Consider the following 16,755-nt stretch of genomic DNA (forward strand, 5'->3'; position numbering starts at 1 on the left):
CTCCGACAGGCTCAGTGCAGTGGGTGGTTGGGCCAGTGTCACTGCAATGGGACCCAGAGGAGCAAGCCAACAGAGCTGAGACTTCAGTAACTACAGGCACACCTTCACTGTCGTTCAGAGAGATGGGCCCGGCAAGGCCTCTGAGTGAGGAGGAAGATGGGCATCTGTTATGCTGGCGATGGGGGCGTTTCCATGACCATGACATATGGTGAGAAATAGCAGCGGGGGCCTGGGCCACTCTCCAGTAGTCCTTCCATCTGGAAATGGAAGCAGAACAGACTCCCTGTTTTAGAAAGGGAAGCTTCCAGGGTGCTAAGAAGAAGTCTCTAGAGGGAGGTAACAGACCCCTAACTAATAAGGTGGGTGTGTCCCTGAGCAATAGCTTTAAGGTGAAGAACTGTGCCTTAACTTGTACCCTGTGTTTGTGGACTCACCCCCACTGGCTACAAAGAGGAAAACCACAACACATGGACAATGCCTGGCCTGTGACACCAGGTATCCCCAACTGTCTATGTTGGTACAGTCCAGCCTCATTATTTACTGGTTCTGTAACTGTGAATTTCCCTACATGCTGTAATAAAATTGACTTGTAACCTCCAAATCAATACTTGTGGTGTTTTCTAATTTTCACACACATTCATGGACAAAAAATTTGAGTTGTCCAACATTCTCATTCTCAGGTGATGCAGAACAAGGGCACACAAAGCCTTCCTGTTTCAGCTCTCATCCTGTAAACCACTGTCCTTTTCACCATCTGTTGGGCACCACATTTTTTTCTGCTTTGTATTGGTGACTGCAACAGCTATTCTAGAGTGTCCCCCAATCGTAGTGCTGAAGTGCCATCTAGTGTTCCTAAATGCAAGAAGGTTGTGATGAAGAGAAAATAACACATGCTAGGTAAGCTTCATTCTGGCATGAGTTATCGTGCTGTTAGCCATGAGTGCAATGTTAATGATGCAACGATATATGTTAAATAGGTGTCTTTGAACAGAAACACACAGAAAACAAGGTTCTGTATTGATCTGCTGACAAAACTGTGCCCCAAGTCTGGCAGGAACCTAACCCTGTATTTCCCCTAAGAGCAATGGCTCTATTTTCACGAATTCAGTATTTGTGGTGGCTTTATGGAATATAACAGCTGTAAATAACAAGATTTGACTGCATATAATTATTATAAATGGAGGAATAAATTCTCCCCATACTCGTATCTGAGCACCCAAATTATGCTCTATTTCTGGAACCAGATCGACTATGTTGGGGAAGCCACAATTAGCTGCTGTTGTTCAGATGAAGCCAGATGGAGTGCAGGTGGGCTGAGGAACTCACCAAGCGGGCATGGGGGTTGCGATGGTAGTAGAGCTCTTTAAATTCATCCATCCACACTTCAGCTGCACGCACACTGTTGGCCAGAGCCTTGTTGCGGGAGTAGGGAGCTTGCTTGGGGAAAACATGGCCAACATGGGAACACGGGTGTGTTTCCAGAACCCCACCACACTGCCAGATCTGCACACAGAGAAAAGGAGAGGTCAGGTGGTGAGCAGGGGATGAGCTGCAGGTCCATAGTATCTGCAGCGAGGATGCCAGGCACACACAAGGCATGATGGGCGCTGCCAAGATGCTCAGCCTCCATCGGGCAGGAGGCCACCTACCCAGCACACTCATGACACAGAATGTGGGTAAAGAGCAAGAAAGCAGCCCCCAAAACAAATAAGCTGTGGAAACCAAGACCCCAAAGTCCATGCACTAAAGCTCATGCACTTGACTCACAGGAGCATCCACAGAGACCTCACTGGCAACCCACTTACTCATTACAGAAAACACAGGCTTGATTACCTGATCTCCTAGCCACAGAAGATAGGAAAGCAGCAAGGAAGAAGAGAGGTTTGGAAGGGGGAAAGGAAGAGCTTCTAGAAACAGGTAGAGCAGCCTGACACCTAGGGAAGAGGCAGAGAGACCATTAAAAGCACACCCAAAGACTCAACAGGCGGAGGCATCTGAGCCCATCTCACACTGGGACCGAAGGCCTTGAACATCTCATTTTCCCAAAGATGGGACAACCAAGCCTAGCATCTGGTACTTATTATGGAGGGTGTGAGTCCTCAGTAGAAGGCCAAATTCTTGTTTATTCACAGTTTTTATGAGGGCAGAACACCATATAAAATATGATTAAAAATCTTAATTTTCCACTGAAAAGCACCAACATTCACACAAAGTTTTGATGTTTAAAATGTAAGACTTCATTAACTGGAAAATCTACTGAAATGCTAGGAGTTTTCCAATATGGTTTCCATGGGCCATGTAGAGTAGCATTGGTAGATAGGCTTGTTACAAAAAGCAGAATCTTGGTCCCACCCTAAAGCTATCAAATCTGGCTTTCTAGATTGTGCTTGTCAATCTGTCTTTCTAACAAGTTTACCCAGTAATTCTTATATGTGTTGGCTGGGTGCAGTGGCTCACGTCTACAATCCCAGCACTTTGGGAGGCCGAGGCGGGTGGATCACCTGAGGTCAGGAGTTCGAGATCATCCTGGCTGACAGGGTGAAACCCCGTCTCTACTAAAAATACAAAAATTAGCCAAGTGTGATGGCGCATGCCTGTAAACCCAGCTACTCAGGAGGCTGAGGCAGGAGAATCACTTCAACACGAGAGGCCGAGATGGCAGTGAACTGAGATCGTGCCACTGCGTTCCAGCCTGGGCGACAGAGCGAGACTCTCTCAAAAAAAAAAAAGAAATTTTCACATCTGTCAAGGTTTGAAAGCCACTGTGCTAAATAAAGAGTCCACTTCATAAGGAATTAATCAAATAAAGGCTCCAGAAGACAGGATCAGGAGGAACCTAACCCTGAGCAAGTCACCTCTCTCCTGGTTTCACTTCCTCCTCTCCATAGAGTGAGAGAGAACTATGTGACTTGCAAGGCCCTTTCTGGCCCCAAATCTAGTAAAAGTACACTTTTTAAAGAGCTGAAACAAGAAGGCAAGCATGTTTATAGGATATGCATGTCATCATCTTTCAGGGTCCACCAGGCTCTCACAGCAAATCCCATCGTTCCCAAAGAGAGAATCAGTTAAGAACATGTCCAAAGAGAAGACTGGAATACTTACCCTAAAGGAGAATTCGAGGTTTTCTCCTCCCCAGACTTCCATTCCTGTATCATAAGACCCCAGATATTCAAAATATTTCTTACTCACAGCAAACAGCCCACCGGCCATTGTTGGAGACCTAAAAAAGTGTTACATCCATATTTCACTGTAGGCAGCAAGAAACCATCACAGTTACCCAACTACCTTCCCACCACGAGCCTTTTCATCTGTTCATCCATCATCTCTAAGCATACCCTGCCTTCACCTCCGTGCCCCACACTAGGCTGGGCCTGGAAGCACTGATGTACCCTACAGTCCCTGCCTTGAGGGGGCTCCCAGGCTTCTCAGCAGGCACTGTTGAGTATTGCTCAACAGTATTAGCACACAGTACTCTGTGTGTGCTAAATATGTTAACTAAAGTCAGCCGGGGCCCTGGGGGAACACTGAGGAGGGCAGGCGCAAAAGGGTAGGACTAGGTTCCCTGGAGGAGGCAAGGTCTGCAGGACAAAGGACAGTTAGCCAAGAAGGGAAATGGAATGGTTCTCCAGCATGAGCAAAGGCTTAAGGGTGGGAGAAATCCAGGGACATTTAGAAGCACAGAGTACAAGGAGAAGAGAGAAGCAAGAGACCACATTCCAAGAGGAAGGGAGGCTCCAGGCCATGGTCATCTGAGGAGGTGTGATCTCACAAGGCAAGAACTCACAGATACCACTGAGAGGCCAGTACGCAGAAGGCCCTAAAGGCGACTCTGGCATCTGAAAGCACCGGGAGGGCCAGGTCCTCTCCTGCTCGAGTGGTTTCCCCCACCAGGACCCAGCTAGCCAGCCTTGTTTCCCCCCACCCGCCACCCGCCACCAGGTTTATCTGGAAGCCAGCACTGACTTCAGAAACGGCCCACGGCTTCCAGCCTACACGGCAGAACACTGTAAGGTCAGCACGCCCCGGAGTTGCACAGGCAAAAGGATAAATGCAGAAATAGGGAAAAGGCCAGGTGTGGTGGCTCATACCTATAATCCCAGCACTTTGGGAGGCTGAGGCGGGCGGATCTCCTGAGGTCAGGAGTTCGAGACCAGCCTGGCCAATATGGCGAAACCTTGTCTCTACTAAAAAAATACAAAAATTAGCCAGGTGTGGTGGTGGGCACCTGTGCTCCCAGCTACTCAGGAGGCTAAGGCAGGAGAATCACTTGAATCCAGGAGGAAGAGGCTGCAGTGAGGCAAGATTGTGCCACTGCACTCCAGCCTGGGCGACAGAGCGAGACTCCAACTCAAAAAAAAAGAAATAGGGAAAGAGAACATTGAGAGCACAACCGCTGAAAATGTTAACATCCTCCAGCATCGGGGCCTGCCCTGGACTCCAAGCGTGGCGTCAACTGAGAAGACAACAGCAACATCCCCAGTGGGAGGGAAGGTTCTAGAATACAAAGCACCTTCATGTGTGTTTATCCTAAAAATCTAGGAAATAGGCAGGGTGGATATGCTGGTACCTATTACACAGATGAGATAACTGAGGCACAGGGATATTATGGGATGGGGAGGATAGGTGCTCTGAGCATGTGGGGTAAGGGGGGCAATCAGAATTCATGGCCTCCCATGAATTCATGACAGGCTGCCTAAGTAGCCTGGATTAGAGCCTCCTACTCTGTGTCTCAGTTTCCAAACCTGTTCAGTGAGGGATTGAGCAGGATGTTCTCACTAAGGGCTCCTACAGAAGCCTGGGTGCCATTCTCAATTCCTTCCTTCCCCAATTCCCACTCAATTTCTCCCAATTCTTCCATCTTAACATCTCTGGAATCCACAGTGCCCACCATCTCCTGAACCATTGTTTCCGATCTGGAGGACTGCAGAGCCTCCTAATGGTATCCCTGCCCAAAATGGTCCCTCCAGGGCCCTCACCACACGGCACGCAGCACATGGTCAGGTCACTTCCTGCTCGGATCCCTTCAGTGGCTTCTATCTGCTCAGAGTCAGGTCCAAACCCCTTCCCTTGGCCCCACCCATCTCTCCAGCCTTATCTCTGGACACTCTCCTCGCTTGCTCCACTCCAGCCAGCAGCAGGTCATCTTAAGGTCAGGACTCTGGTGAAAGGATTCAGAAGCCCAACTGCCAAATGTGGATGCAGAACTAAGAGCCTCCTTCCGGTTCAACACACCAGTGGTGAGGCTGAAGTCCTGACCTCCTTCTGCCCAAATCCCACATCTGTCTCCCACTTGCTTCTGAACTTGGAAGGGGAGGAAGAAGCAAGGCTATCACTTCAACACCTCCAGAATGAGAGCTGCTGAGCCTCCCTTGGGCCCACTCTACTCAGACCTTGACTTACCCACTGGCCAGAGCGGGCTCTTCCACCTGCCATGGATCCACCCACACCCCAGGTCAAAGGGGCCTAACGATGTTTCCTCAAGAATGAACATATGACCAGCAATCCCCCTCCTAGGCATATACCCGAAAGAACGGAAAACGGGGACTCAAGCAGATAGAAGTACACCGATGTTCACAGCAGCATTATTTAACAATAACCAAAAGACAACCTAAGTGTCCACCAACAGAAGAATAAATAAACAAAATGTGGCATATATGTACAAAGGAATATTACTCAGCCATCGCAAGGAATGATGTTCTCTAGGAAGCTTGAAAACATGATGTTAAGTGAAAGAAGCCAATTACAAAAGGACAAATATCGTATGATTCCTCTTACATGGGGCGCCTGAAAGAACAGAGGTTCCCAGGGGCTGCGAAGGGGAGAAAGGGAAGTTATTGCTTAGTTGGGGATATTTTCTGTGTGGGATGATGAAAAAGCCCTGGAAACAGGTAACGATTATGTTTGCACAATACTGTGAATGTGCTCGACGCCACTAAAATTGCATGCTTTATTTAATTTATTTATTTTTTAGAGAGACAGGGTCTCGCTCTATCACCCTGGCTGGAGTGCAATTGCGTGATCGTAGCTCACCAAGCCTTGAACTCCTCGACTCAAGCGATCCTCCTATCTCAGCCTTCCAGCTAGCTAGGCCTACAGATACACACTACCATGCTGGGCTAATCTTTATTTTTTTGTAGAAATAGGTTCTTGCTATGTTGCCCAGGCTGGTCTCAAACTCCTGGACTCAAGCAATCCTCCCACCTTGGCTTCCCAAAGTACTGGGATTATAGGCATGAGCCACCATGCTCAGCCTAAAATTACATACTTCAAAATGGTTAAAATGGTAAATTCTCTATGACGCATATTTTACCACAATTTAAAAATTAAATAAATAAAATATAACAATATAAAATTGACTTGTGTAGCAGACATGTTTAATAAAAATAAACAAATATTCTAGGCAAAAAAGTGGGAAGAGGAGAGGTAGTTAAGCTGACAGCTAATCATTCCACCCGAGGGCCTCCGCTGACAGGTCAGCCAGATGCAACGAGGCATGCTTAAAAAACAAGTCACCCAGAGGTCAGCTCCTGACCTGATGACATCGACGGGGGATCGCATCCGTATCCTCTCCCGCTCGGGAACTGTGTGCCACGTGAACACCAGTCTCCAGTCGAAACCGCCGATCTGGGGCTCCCCAGAGTTCCCCAGGTATTCGAAGGTGTTCCAGTCGATCACATCAATCACTGGGCACACAACTGCCGACTCCTCTTCATGGATCCTGAAAGCACCCAAGACATCCATCTGTCTCTCCTATTCAGACGGGCAGCAGGAAGACAATTGGGAAATTCAAGAGTGAATTCTTGTCTTCCTTCCAAAAAGAGGGAGGAACACCTGAGAAAGGCCTGCTTCTCTTATTCCAGGTGTCTGTAGCCGTGTCAGAGCCCTGGCAGGTGACCACCATAGTGGGGAACTGGGGGCCAGGGAGGGCTTTAAAACAAAAAGTGCCACGACTTTAATATGCTCTGATTCTATCCACGTACATTCTGACCAAACACTCTATGATTTCTATTTCTCAGGAGTGCAAGAGGTTTAATCACAATGAAACATCTTAACATCAAGAAATACTTATCTCCTAAGAACAAAGGTGCACCCAGACCAAAGGGTCAGCTTTGGAATTAGAATATAAATTCTAATCCTGCTATTTATTTGCTGTGTGACATTAGCCAAGTCACCTAACTATGGCCTATGGTCACCTAACACAGAGCCTATGGCCTCAGTGGTAACACTGGAATTATAATATCCATTCAGAGGGTTAATGTGAAGATTTCCTGGGAAAATGTTTCTAAGATGGCTGGCAGAGAACCTGAAACTATTGCTATTTTTTTTTTTTATTTTTGTTATTGTGAAATATCACACATAGTGAAAAATGCTATAATTTCCTTTTGCAGGTATTAGCCTGTGTGTTGGTTTCAACTGTTCTCTCCACAGCGTTATTACAAATCTGGCCATCCCTCAGCATGCTTCCAGGCCGTGTTTCTTTGCATTTGACACCACACCAGGAAAGATGGACTGAGACTAGACCACGTGTGAACACAAGATTTCCTTGAGTACATTTTGAGGAATGTTGTCTGGAATTTGAGACCCAAATCTCCTAAGAGTCACACCACACAGGACAATGAAACAGAGATCAACCAGAGTCAAGCTTTCAGTGTCCTTAGAATGGTGTGAGTCACGCCACACAGGACAATGAAACAGAGATCAACCAGACTCGAGCTTTCACTGTCCTTAGAATGACACCAGAAAGTCAGAGGGGACATTAGAAATACCACTGTGGGGTAAGAATGACAACTATCGGGGAAATTGCACTCTTCAGGACAGGTTGCACGAGACAGAGTCTCAGATCTGTGAGTTCCCCAAATTGAGGAACTTGCATACTAGGTATCCACCAACATCTGCTTATTTAGACATTGAGGGCATTATTTAAAAGGTTAAAAGGGCCAATATCAGACCTGCTGGGCAAGTTCCAGCTGGCCCCTGGCAAAGGCCAGCTCCCCCAGGAACTGATGGCTTGTGATCAAGCTGGCTGGAACCACAGACAGCCTAATTTTTACAAGAAGGGGAAAACTGGGGAATGCTGCACCAGCATTGGAGTATAGGACTCCCAGTCCTGGCTGGAGAATGTGCAGGACCCACAGGGATGCTATTGGCGTCTGGGCCAGAACCATTCTCCACTGCACAGGGCTAATCTGCAGGATACTTGGCCTCCCTGATACACAAAATGCCAGGAACCCTACCTGGTTGACAAGACAACCAAGAATACCCTCCCACATTTCCAAAAGCCCCTGGAGGGAAAGGGTTACCACTCCTGTCTGGGGCCACCTTAGGGACAGTCCATAGTCTGATATGTCCCAATGCTGGTGCACACCAAAGTCCCCTGGGGAGCTTTTGAAACATGCAGAAGCTGAGGCCCCAGCCCCAAGAGTCAGATCCAAATGGGACCAGGCATTGGTGTGTTTAAAAAGCTCCCCAGGTTGAACCGGTATACACCGTCGGTGGGAATGTAAATTAGTACAACCTCTATGGACAACAGTTTGGAGATCCCTCAAAAAACTAAAAATAGAGCTACCATATGATCCTGCAATTCTACTCCTAAGTACATATATCCCAAAGAAAGGAAATCAGTGTATCGAAAAGATATCTGCACTTTGCAGCACTATTCACAATAACCAAGATTGGGAAGCAACCTCAGTGTCCATCAACAGATGAATGGATAAAGGATATGTGGTGCATATACTCACAATAGAGTACTATTCATCCGTAAAAAAGAATGACGTGCTGTCATTTGCAACAACATGGATGGAACTGGAGGTCATTATGTTAGGTGAAACAAGCCAGGCACAGAAAGACAAACTTTGCATGTTTTCACTTATTTGTGGGAGCTAAAACATAAAACAATTGAACTCATGTAGACAGAGAGCAGAAGGATGGTTACCAGAGGTTGGGAAGGGTAGTTGGCTGGGGGAGTAGGGATGGTTAATGGGTACAAAAAAATAGAAAGAATGAATAAGACGTACTAGTTGCTAGCACAACAAAGTAACTATAGTAAAAAAAAAAAAAAATTTAATTGTACAATTAAAAATAACTGGGTGGGCATGGTGGTTCATGCCTGTAATCCCAGCACTTTGGGAGGCTGAGATGGGCAAATCACTTGAGGTCAGGAGTTTGAGACCAGCCTGTCCAACATGGTGAAACCTCATCTCTACTAAAAATGCAAAAATTAGCCTGGCATGGTGGTGCACGCCTGTAATCCCAGCTACTCGGGAGGCTGAGTCAGGAGAACTATTTGAACCTGGGAGGCAGAGGCTGCAGTGAGCCGAGATCACCCTACTGTACTCTAGCCTGGGCAACAGAGCGAGACTCTGTCATAGATAGATGGATAGAGATATATATATATAAATACTAAGAGTATGACTGGGCCAGGTGCAGTGGCTCATGCCTATAATCCCAGCACTTTGGGAGGCTGAGGCGGGTGGATCACTGAGGTTAAGAGTTTGAGACCAGCCTGGCCAACATGGTGAAATTCTGTCCCTACTAAAAATACAAAAATTAGCTGGGCATGGTGGCACGTGCCTGTAGTCCCAGCTACTCAGGAAACTAAGGCAGGAGAATTGCTTGAACTTGGGAGGCAGAGGTCGCAGTAAGCCAATATCATGCCACTGCCCTCCAGCCTGGGCAACAGAGTAAGACTCTGTCTAAAAAATAATAATAATAAAAATTTTAAAAAAAAGAGTATGAGTGGATTATTAGTAACATAAAGATAAATGCTTGAGGGGATGCATATCCCATTTACTCTGATGTGAGTATTATGCATTGCATGCCTGTATCAAAATATCTCATGTACCCCATAAATATATACACCTACTATTTACCCACAAAAATTAAAAATTAAAATATATATATTTTTAAAGTTCCCCAGGTATTTCTAATAGACAACCGAAGTGGAAAATCCCCTCATCTACAGGCATGCAGCAAGGAGGGGGCTGGCCCATGTCCAAAGGGTGGGATGAAGAGGAATTCTAAAAGCATTAATCCATCAGTTGAAGAGAAAGAAATGTCCTCTCCCCATGACTTCAGACCTGCGTAGAGGTGGTCATCTACGAGTGCGTGGGGGAACAGAGGAGGGGGAGCCCACTGGTCCAGGTTACAGAGGGAGCACTCGGCCATAACTGTGCTCTAAATAGTCTCCAGCTCTATCACAGGCCAGAGGAGCCTCAAATCTGCTGCTGGGGAAGTTCATCAGAGCTGAGGAGGAGAAAGAGATAGCTATAGCACCCGCAGCTGACAAGAAGCCAGGACAGTAGGAAGTGGCAGGGCAGGGGGCAGCTGGGTCACACCCAGAAAGAAAGGCAAGTGGGTCCCCAGCTCTTCCAGACAACCCTACCAACCACAATGTTGGTGTCTGTGGGGAAGCAGTTTCCCAGCTGCAGAGACCCTGCCCCTCCAGCCCTTTGCCTGCTCCACAGAGGGGAAGCCAAGCAAAGATCCCTTCCTTCCTCTCCCACCTGGGGAGCTCCTGGTTGGCCCGCCCAGCTCCTGACTTCCATGACACAGAAACAGAAAGGGCAGAGAGACGAGGCAGAGCATGGGGAGGAAAGAGACAGAAGGAAACGAAAATTGGGCCCCAGTAGATGGTGGTTTCTTGATGGGGGAAGGTAGGAGGGTGAGAGTGAGATGCCGTGGAACAGCAAGGACAATGGCCTTGAGAACAGGGCCACATTATAACTTTCAGGGTCCCTTCCTCTAGAACAAGCAGACAGATTAAAAAGCATATTTTATGACTATACTGGTATAAAGACAAATACAGGCCGGGCGCGGTGGCTCACGCCTGTAATCCCAGCTCTCAGGGAGGCAGAGGTGGGAGGATAGCTTGAGGCCAGGAGTTCGAGACCTGCCTGGGTAATATAGCAAGACCCCGTTCTCCACAAAAAAAAAAAAAAAGACAAAAAAAATAATAATAAAGACAAATACAATCCATGCTAGATTCATTATTACATACTCATTATTATGATATTCATTTATCCCTTCTGATTTTAAAAGAAATACGTAACATTTATGTGGGTTCCTTCCAGTTTCATGGGCCCTAGGCATTGTTCCTCCTGGGTGTGAGGGATAAGCCAGCCCTGCTTGAAAGAAATACATCGAAATGTGTATTCTCTAGGAGTGCCATTCTACTTGATTGAGGATTTTTAAAACTGTCTTGGTTGATGATACTTCCTCAGTTTTCTGCAACAAGCTCAGATAAGAAGGAATAATAATGCTGGGTGTGGTGGCTCACGCTTGAGGTCAGGAGTTTGAGACCAGCCTGACCAAAGTGGTGAAACCCCATCTCTACCAAAAATACAAAATTAGCCGGGTGTGGTGGTGCATGCCTGTAATCTCAGCTACTCTGGAGGCTGAGGCAGGAGAATCACTTGAACCTGGGGCGGAGGTTGCAGTAAGCCGAGATCAGCCATTGCACTCCAGCCTGGGCAACAAGAGTGAAACTGTCTCAAAAAAATAAAAATAAAAAAGAAGAAATAATAAAAGCAAACAGTGACACAGGGCCTCCTCCAGCTGGCACTCGCAAGCAGCTGCCATGCACTAAATCATTTAATAGCCTCAACAGCCTAACGAAGCAGGGACTGCTCTCCTGCCCAGTGACAGAGGAGCAGCTGAGCCCAGGCAACCCGTTAACCCTCAAGTGACATGATGAGTCTGTTCCTCATGCTACCTACACCAGGTAACATGCTGTCTCTCCCGTGGTGGGCGGCTCACGCACCTCTGCAGCAGCGGCTCCAGCCACCCCTCGTGGCACTCACAGTGACAGTCTAGGAAGGTCAGGACATCGCCCCTCGCCGCAGACGCCCCCAGCAGCCGGGCTCGCACCAGGCCCTCTCTCTTGTTGGCGCGGATCAGGCGTACCTTGGGCAGTCCCGAAAGCTCATTGGCCAAGCGCTCCTTCAGGTGCTCTAGGGAGGCAAACAAAGCAACAGAGGTCACCGTGACAATCTTGGAGGAGTGCCTCATCCCAAGCCGGGGCCTTCTGGACCTCTGTGTCCCAAACAGAAGATGAAACAGACAAGTGCCTCCTTTGCTCTGCCACCTGGAACATCCTCACCTCACCCAAAACCAAGGTTGGAGGTGCTCTGAAGGCCAGGAGGAGGTTGGGGGAGGAATTCCAGAACCACCATTTGCTCCCCATCAAAACACATGCACGTTGAATTGTGCACTTCAAATGGGTGAATTGAATGGTGTGTGAATATATTTCAATAAAGCTGTTACAAAAAATGCTTTACAGTTTTGACTCATGAGCATTTAAAAACCAAAAAACACATGAACCATCTAATTGCAATTTTTATAAAAACAGTAGTTATGCTAATAGAAATTTTCTCAAGAGTACTTTACAGTTTCAGTAGTAGTCACAATAATAATAGCAGCTAAAACTAAAGAGGACTTGCTGTGCCAAGTACTACCGAGGCGATTTCTAGATAACCCATCTGATCCTCATAATAATCCTCTGAGACAGGTACTAGTATTATCCCCATTTCACAGATGAGGGCACTGAGGCTGGGAAGGCTAAGTAACTTGCCCAAGGTCATAGAGTAAGTAAGTTGAAGAGCCATGAGGGCAACCCGGCTCCAAATTCTACAAGCTAACGCTACTGCCCAGAGCAGCCACCAGAGTGACAGCCTGTCTATAAATCAATCAATAAATAAAAGCATTCATTGGTTGATTTTTTTTTTTTTTTTTTGAGACAGGGTCTCACTGTGTCAGCCAGGCTAGAGTGCAGTGGTGCAATCACAGCTCAACCTCAACACAGCAGCCTCAACCTCTTGGGCTCAAGTGATCTTCCCACCTCAGCCTCCCAAGTAGCTGGGACTACAGGCGTGCGCCACCACACCTAGCTACTTTTTAAATTTTTTGTAGAGGTAGGGTCTTCCTATGCTTCCCAGGCTGGTCTCAAATTCCTGGGCTCAAGCAATCCTCCCACCTTGGCCTCCCAAAGTGCTGAGATTACAGGCATGAGCCACCGCACCCAGCCAATTTTTTAAAAAATCCAAATTATAACCACAAATGAGTTGATGGCAGGAATAAGGCAGGTAACTTTGCAAGCAAAGCTAATTAGCTACAGTACCCAGTGAACCCATGAGTGCAGCGTGGCTGCCCTGCACTCGTGATGGATCTTGTCAGTGTTAATTTTATGTTTGCCTGAACTGTCTCCCTGCATCTGGGAGGGCCTGACACCCTTTCATCAAGCTCACACTGACATTGCAGAAATGGTGGGGAGGGGAGGCAGGGCAGGACCTCCTAACTCACTACAGGTTAAAGCGGGACATCACGCCTGTTGTCCCAAGTTCCCACAATGACAGGAAGGGAAGCTTGGTCCACATTGCCTCACATTTTTATGAGAGAATTGAGATGTGTCAGAGGAATTCATACTGTATTCCTGCCTGCTGAGGCGCTATTTAATCCCATTATGATAAAATAAATAATCTGCTCTTTGCTTTTAGATTAATATATTTGTGAAATGCTGTTTTTTTATTTTGCAACTTTTTAAACATTATAAAAATAGAAATTATCATCTAACAAGAGCTCACTAAATGCCAAGCACCTACCCAGCACATTACCCTGTTCATCTCATTCAACACTCGCGATGATCCTACAAGGTAGAAGCTATTATTATTCCCATTTTATAGAGGCTGAAGCCAAGTCTGAAACTGGTTAGGGTCATTGCTCAAAGTTGTATAGTCACTAGGGGTTAGAGGGGGATTCAAGCTCATGCAGTGTGGCCCAGAACCAGTGTCTACACAGAGATATTTAAAATAACCCTGGGGGAAAATGGAAAAAGGAAATGTAGATGAGCACCTACTATGTGCCAGCTGCTACATGAGGTTCTGTCCTATACATGATCCCATTTATTCCCCACTATAATTCTCTTGAGATAGGTGCGGACAGACTCATTCACAGGTGAGAAACCAAGGCTCAGAAAAGACAAGCAACTCACCCAAGGCGCTATAACTGGATCACAGGAAAGCTCACCTCAGACCCAGGTGCCCTAACCCCAGAACCTAACACCTTCTAGGCTACAGTCAGCACCAAACCCCAGCCTGGCTTACCACAGCCTGGCTTACACACTGTCACAGACACTGCTCCTTGTGCCTTAAACCCATTCTCCCTGTGACCTGTAACTGAGCACACAGCCAGCAGGATAAAGGTCACAGCTCCCAGCCTCCCTTGCAGCTACATGTGGCTAGGCAACCACGCTCTGCTCAATGGGATGTGTGGAGAACTTCCAAGCAGTGCCCTCAGGAGGAAGGGTGTGGCTCTCCTTCCCCTTTAAGCCTTCTGGTTGAACGGAGTGAGCAGGAGGTGAAAAGCCAGCCCGGTCCACAAGGACCAAGGCAGCAGAGCACCCTAGAGAAGGTGGGAACAGGCACAGAAGGAGCTGAGGCCCCATTCACCAAGGAGCCACCACACCCATTCTAGACTAGCACACCAGATTTGTGATGTGAGAAGTCTATTTTTATCTTGTGTGAGTCACTATTGAGTCTGTGAAAACAGCCCAATGCACATGCCTATTAGAACACACAGAGGCCAGTTTTGAAGTCAGAGCAAGTGCAGTGTCTGAGGCAGCAGATGCCCCATCAGCAGGGATTGCTTCCCTTTGAGACAGGCTGTAGAGACTAAGCCCACAGCTCTATCTGCTGTTACAGCCTTGACACTTGCCCTTGGTTAAGCTTAGCTGCTCTCACTTCAGCTAGCCCAAGGATTCATGGGCTGATGCTACTCCATTGGCACTGCCAGTTCCGGCCAAGCCAAGACTCTGCTACATGTAGGCGCCACAGAGGCCCCTCCACCCTTCTTTGCCTCCATCCTCACCCAGCCCCTCCCCTGCCATCGACCATTCCCCACACAGCTGGCTCAGCGAGCTCCTCAGATGGACCTAGACCTTACTGTCCCCAAAGCTCCCCATCAAGCTCACACTTAAGCCTCAACCCTTATGGCGGCCTCCAAGGCCCTACCAGATCTGGCCCTGCCCATCCTGCAACCTCACCTCCTAAATCACCTCCACTGGCCAATGGTTGTCCCAGAAACTGCCCAGAGAATGCCCTGCTCCTTCCAGTTTCCCACACCTGCTGTTTCTGGGCTACTATCTCTGATGTCTTCTTTGGGTGTGGGGGACACAGGAAGCCCATCCTTACTGGGCCTACTTGAATGCCCCGCTCCTTCCAGTTTCCGTGCCTGCTGTTTCTGGGCTGCTATCCCGAGGTCTTCTTTGGGTGTGGGGGACACAGGAAGCCCATCCTTACTGGGTCTACTCTAGCCCTCCTGCATCCCAGTCTTACCTCCCAGACACTGCCACAGAAGAACAGGCTCTTCCCAGAGCCCTGGCCAGGACTCACCTCTATCACTGTAGTCATCTACAAGGATCACTTCTTCTAGCAGGATATCCGGGGATGTCTCAAGGACACTGTAAACTGTCCGAAGGAGAGTTGACCAGGCTTCATTATAAAATGCTATGATAACAGATGTCCTGGGCAAATTATCATAATCATATTTCTTCTCTTTGCACCTGCAAATACAGCGCAACTTCAGGAACTGAGGATCTAGCCCAGGCTGGCACTGGGGATGGAGTGACAAAGGGGACATCGGTTCATGGTCCCCTGGGGAAGGGGACATAATCTGCTGAAAGATCTTCCGGAGCTCCCCTTTTGGCAGTAGGGGCCCCAGCAGACTCCAAGAAAGGTCCTAACCATGATACCCACCTAGCTTTTACTGTAGAATATTGTTCTAAGCTGTCAAGCAACTTTTGGATTTGAGTAACATACCAACCAGGCAGAATCAGAAGGAAGGGAATTGGCACTTCTTTCTTCCCCATCGCCTTCCTCTCTGTCTACTCTGCCCCAATCTCACTCCCAGACCTTTGCTCAGACTGTTCCCTCTGCCTGGAATGCCCCTTCCTCCCTTCTCTAGTTGGCAAGCTCCCAGCTCAGGCCTGTTCTCCTTTGTGAACTACCCGGGACCACCTATCTCAGGCAGTTGTTATCTCCTCAATGCTCCTCCAGCACCCGGCCCACCTCCATCTCAGCATGCACCACTCGCAGTATTCTGAGTCCTCATGTACCACTGTACCACTCCCTACCTTCTCCCAGCATCCAATACTGTCTAGGCTTAGCAAAGGTGGTGTCCCAAATGCATAAACTAGAATTGGGGCTAGGACCTATGAACACTCCAGGAAGGACTCTGCAGAGGACACTGGTTACCTCCCCAAAATCCCCACTGCCACCCACCCCCCAAGATGTGGTAGTCATGTGGTGGGGTGAGGCTGAGCCCACTCAACGCCAGCAGTGGGCCTGACTGGCAGTGATTAGAACCAATAAGCTCCCTCTTTGTTTAGCAATTTGCTGTCACTTTGAACTGAAGGTTCCCTGGTTGACACAGAATTCTATCCTGAGTGACTGATGACAAATTCCCAGCGTCATGGGGCAGTACCTGGAGACTATCAGTGGGAAGTAGCTGATGGCAAGGTGGGAGAGCAACACCATGGGATACCAGAAGGGGCAGAGTTTGAATGCTGGGGGCTGGCCAAAGGTTAGACCAAGAGATCAGTTAGATATTCAAGAAGGGCGTGAAATGCTGGAGACCAGCCAGGCTCCCTGGATTGCTAAGGCAAGGCCTTCCCAGAGAAGTTAAGCGACAGATCAAAGAGGACAGGTGCAAAGATGCCAAACTAGGCAGGAGGAGGAGGGAAACTGACATCTGCTGTCTACCACA

At 47.9% G+C, this 16,755-nt stretch overlaps 1 protein-coding gene across 1 annotated transcript in view; it reads right to left on the reverse strand.

Moving 5' to 3' along the window:
* Window positions 1-16,755, reverse strand: part of GALNT12 (polypeptide N-acetylgalactosaminyltransferase 12) — a 42,965-nt gene that overhangs the window by 11,934 nt on the left and 14,276 nt on the right. The window contains exons 2-6 of the mRNA XM_025360759.1: window positions 15,384-15,553; window positions 11,759-11,948; window positions 6,533-6,718; window positions 3,103-3,220; window positions 1,327-1,503 (exon numbers count right to left, since the gene is read on the reverse strand). Of these exons, the coding sequence (XP_025216544.1) occupies window positions 1,327-1,503; window positions 3,103-3,220; window positions 6,533-6,718; window positions 11,759-11,948; window positions 15,384-15,553 (841 nt within the window). The remainder of the gene's footprint in view (window positions 1-1,326; window positions 1,504-3,102; window positions 3,221-6,532; window positions 6,719-11,758; window positions 11,949-15,383; window positions 15,554-16,755) is intronic.

This window comes from Theropithecus gelada, chromosome 15 (genome assembly GCF_003255815.1).
Source record: "Theropithecus gelada isolate Dixy chromosome 15, Tgel_1.0, whole genome shotgun sequence".
Classification (NCBI taxonomy): Eukaryota; Metazoa; Chordata; class Mammalia; order Primates; family Cercopithecidae; genus Theropithecus; species Theropithecus gelada.